This window comes from Pteropus vampyrus, unplaced genomic scaffold (assembly GCF_000151845.1).
Source record: "Pteropus vampyrus isolate Shadow unplaced genomic scaffold, Pvam_2.0 Scaffold123, whole genome shotgun sequence".
NCBI lineage: Eukaryota > Metazoa > Chordata > Mammalia > Chiroptera > Pteropodidae > Pteropus > Pteropus vampyrus.
Window position 1 is genome coordinate 2409555 of NW_011888904.1, and position 4370 is coordinate 2413924.

The following is a 4370-nucleotide window of genomic DNA, read 5'->3' on the forward strand; positions in this document are numbered from 1 at the left end:
ACTGTGTTGTCGCTGTACCAAGATTCTTGAATCTGAGTTGCAAATATTAGGGCTGGAGTTTCCGTTGTCACTTGGTAAGGAGAGTGACCCAGGCAGGACAATTAAACCACTAGCGAGGCTCTCAGAACTCAGGAAAAGAGGAGAGGCCTCCAGGGCCAGGTAAAGAGCCCCAAGACCCGAGTTTTCCTTTCCACACAGAACCTCCTCCGGGAGACTACACCAGTCCCTTGGCAATTTGGGCCTAGCTTCCCTCCAGCTCAAATTTCCAAGGTTTCCTTACTGGGTCAAGGGATAGGGAGGACTCTTCCATGACTCCTTGGATCCTTTTCTCTATATTTACAAACCCTCCCAGGGCACTTCAAAACTCAAGAAAGAAGTTATAGGGGGAAAGTCGCCAGTGTCTTCTACAGATCACCTGTACTTCACCTCCCCCCCCCCAAATTGCACATAGAATAGCCTGTGAAAGGGCAGATTTTTCCAAAGCGTGCTGGGGATACACTTAAGGCTGAAGGCAAATGAAAAGCAGATGGAAATCACCCAGCACCACCCCCATGGATGGCAATCCATCCCTGCTGGACTAGGAGAATGATTCCAAGGGGCTGGCACCCACTGGATAGCTTTCAAATGGTTTTCAATGGCTCCGTTACCCCTAGGAAGATTAAGGAGCACAGCACCAGAGGAGGGGAAGACCTGACCAGAGAAAAGCGAAGAAATGTCCAGGCACCAAAGGGATCCTCATGTATAGTTTTGTCCAACTGGGTAAAGTGTCCCAGTTCACTTACCAAATCCTTTCAAATTCTACATTGTGGATTAATAGAATCTTGAAAGTACAGAATTTTGAAATTCATTATCAGAATAAAACATTTATGGACTAGAATCTTTAAAATCTTTGTTCTTGAAAATCTTAGAATCTTAAGAATTCTAATCTCAGGATGCTAACTCTTGGTCTGGTGCCCAGCTGCTTGGTAGCGCAAAGTTTGAGAAAAAGGAATCAGAATTCCAGAAGAATGGGTCCACAGACAAGAAACACTGAAGATCAAGCAATTTTCAGACATGGGAGCTTCTAGCCATAGTCATTGCAGCTTAAAAGTAGAGAATCATAAAGTCATGGAACTGAATCAAAGTCATGACCGATAAGTCACAGGTCATGAATATTTTGAGAATAATTAGATTTAGATTCTTCGAGTTACAGAATGGTGGGTCCAGTACTAATATTTGGGGATTAAGGAAGAAGAGAGTTGTGGATTTATAGGAACCAAATTTTCCAATCAAACATTTCTAGACAGAAATTCAAATTAAGTAATATATACTTTAAAGCTGCAAAAAATATCTACGAACTTGAAAAGCTGCCGCTCCCAGCAGTGGTATCATATTTTCAGGTACAAATCTTAGTCCCACCATCTTAAAATGAGGAATACTCTTTTACATTTTGACGGGATGCTTAAAGTCACAATACTATAGATACAGTCAAAGAATTTAGACTTCTGGTAGTGGAATCTTAGAATTACAGAATCGCGTTCTTTGATTTACAGAATCACGTTAGGATAGGTGGTTCAAAATTTAAAATTTGGAAATCTGAATCTTAGTATCTTGGAAATACAGAGAACCACGAAATTAAGTATTAAAAGACTTATGATGTGATCTGGTCAAAATTTTTAAAAAAATTAAACTTGTTTTTTTCCTCTTTGTAAAAACATAACTGGATAAAACCGGATTTTAGCATCTTTGTAACTTTGAAAGAAGGAAGCTGAGAAGCTTTGTTGGGCAAGTGAAAAGCCCCTCTCCAGTCGTCCTAGCACCCATCCGCTGAGGAATTATACAAACCATTCAATCGCTTCCACAGCTCAGTCGGTGGATCGAGGATCTGAGTTTTTTGCCTCTTTCTCCCGAAAGCTGTTGCTCAGTGATTGGCGGGGCTGAGCCGGCCCCTAGCTCACTGCCACTAAGAACGCGACTAAAACCTCCGAAGCTGTGCAGCCCACATTCTCGCGGCTCACTCCGCTGCGCCCAGCCCTGCACCCGCAGCCCCGCGGAAAGCTGCGTCCCGGCTGAAGCCTCTAGAGTTGGTACCAAGGCCTGGAATCCTAAGGGTCGAAGGAGCCTCTGAGATCCACAGATGCCCTCCCGCCTCGGATTCCCACAGCAGAAAATTGAGGTCCTGCGAAGCAGAAGGGACAGGCCCAAGATCTCTCCGCGAAAGACCACAAAGAGAACCCAGGCCGGTGGGACTGCCGCCGCAGGCAGTCTCGGGCCAGGCCTGAGTCCCGCCTTCGGGGGCTGGTAGGAAATGAACTCAGAAACCGGACACCCGCGAAGCAAACGGGTCCGATCTGCCCGCCCCTTCGCTCCCGGAGAGACACGCCCAACCGAAGCACCCCGCAGCCCTCATCTTTCGCAGCCTTCACTCCCCGCTGCGAAAAGGGGTGGCTCGGTGGCCCCCAGGGTCTTGGGAGCCACTTGGAGCCTTCTAGCCTGGGCGAACTGGAGGAGGAGGTGACCGCGAGAGAGCAGACGCCTAGCCTTCATCCTCTGTAAGCTGTGTGCCACTCTCCATCATACGTACAGAGAGGGGTCCCGAGTCACCCAAAGGCAGATGATTACAGGTTGAGGGTAGCCTTTCCCTAAATATCGTCAACGGAGGGGCTCTAGGGATGCACACCCTCCGTACAGTCAAGAAACCTGGGACCCAAAGAGGGAAAGTGCTGCCTCCAGCATGTAGCAGGGAAGCGCAGTAATAACAGACGCAAGTGTGCGGCTCTGCTACGCGGCGAAGTCTCCGTGGGGCTGTGGCAAGTCACCTCCCCTACTGGACTTAGGAATCCTTGTCTGAAAGATGAGGGACTGAATGAGGAACTGAATGACCTGGGTTTGGAAATCATTCTAAAAAACCTTCAGAGCCAGTTACCAGGACCGTCTTTTCCCTTCCCCGTCCTTCAACCCACAGGAACCAAGCACCACCTTGGCCAGTTCTCACCCTCTCCGGAGAAAAAGTGAAGCAAGCCCTTTCTTTCACCTGCGGATCCCAGCTCTCCACAGAGATTGGAAAAGTCCGGACGCGCTGAGTTTGGGCGCTGAGGTCTCCTGAGACAGTCCCTGGCCTCTCCTGGCCTCAGTCTCCCCGTCGGCACGCAGAGGCGGCCGGCCGGGGGATTGCCGAGCGCCCTCCCTGCTCTGATGGTGTGGGGCTCCATCCGCCGCCACAGCTGCTCCTACCTGGGGAGGTGCGTTGGGACTCAGGGGGCGGGCAGTTGGGGGGCGGGCGGGGAACGGGCGCCGCCCCAAGCTTCCTGGCGCCTTTAAGGAGGAGAAGCCGGCAGAAGGAGGAGCTGGTCCCGGTAAGTGCAGGGGAGCGCCTCGCCAGCAGTCCCGGTGGTGGTGGAGGCCAATGCTACAGAGAGGGAGTCACCGGCTGCCCTGCCTGGCCTGCGCCGCGACTTCGCCGCGGGCGCCTCGCCTCCCTGCCCTCCGCAGCCAGGGCCACCCGGGCGCCGCCTAGGCGGCCCCCACCAGAGTATCACGCCGTCAATAACTGCCCTCTCTTCTGGTCTTACGGCCCGCAGCCTCCTCTGCGCGCACTACCTCGACGGTTATCTTCAGATCAGCGGGAAGCCCAGACCAACTGCTGGCGCCTCAGCCCCAGGACTGCTTCCCGACCCCTTGCCCGTCTGGGACCAGCGCGCGAAGGACCCCTCTGCCCATGACGGGGGCCTAGTCCTGGTCCCGACGCCACTGCTGGCGCCTGGCCTCGAGCTCCAGAACACGAGCAGAGCTGTCGGTGGGCGGGACACTCCCGAGCCTCTGTCCGCACTGAGCCAGCCCTGAAACCACCGGCGCCCGGCCTCCTGCGCGCCCCTGCCGGGGAAGCTGTGCTCCCGGTACCAGCCCGCGAGGACTCCCCTGAGCTCTCCGCAGAGGGGTCCAGCGTCCGTTCCTGTGACCCTGCGGGGCCGGGCCCCTCAGCTCCCAGACCCGCCCCCGGATCCTCGACAGCAGCGGGCGGCGGGGACCCGGGACGGCTGCACCATGACGGCCGAGAGCGGGCCGCCGCCGCCGCCACCGCAGCAGGAGGCACTGGCTGCGGTGAAGGAAGAGCAAGGTGAGGCGGGCGCCGGGGTCCCGGCGGAGGCGGCTGTCCGCGGCGCAGGCGGACGGCGGCGGAAGCGCCCTCTGCAGCGCGGGAAGCCGCCCTACAGCTACATTGCGCTCATTGCCATGGCCATCGCGCACGCGCCGGAACGCCGCCTCACGCTGGGCGGCATCTACAAGTTCATCACGGAGCGTTTCCCCTTCTACCGCGACAATCCCAAAAAGTGGCAAAACAGTATCCGCCACAACCTCACGCTCAACGACTGCTTCCTCAAGATCCCGCG

General features: G+C 54.6%; 1 protein-coding gene across 1 annotated transcript in view; it reads left to right on the top strand.

The window, feature by feature from the left end:
* The first annotated feature begins 4023 nt into the window (after positions 1 to 4023).
* The window catches only part of FOXE1 (forkhead box E1), a 1670-nt gene continuing 1323 nt past the window's right edge, over positions 4024 to 4370 (top strand). Inside the window, exon 1 of the mRNA XM_011366305.2 lies at positions 4024 to 4367. Coding sequence (XP_011364607.1) covers positions 4024 to 4367 — 344 coding nt within the window. The remainder of the gene's footprint in view (positions 4368 to 4370) is intronic.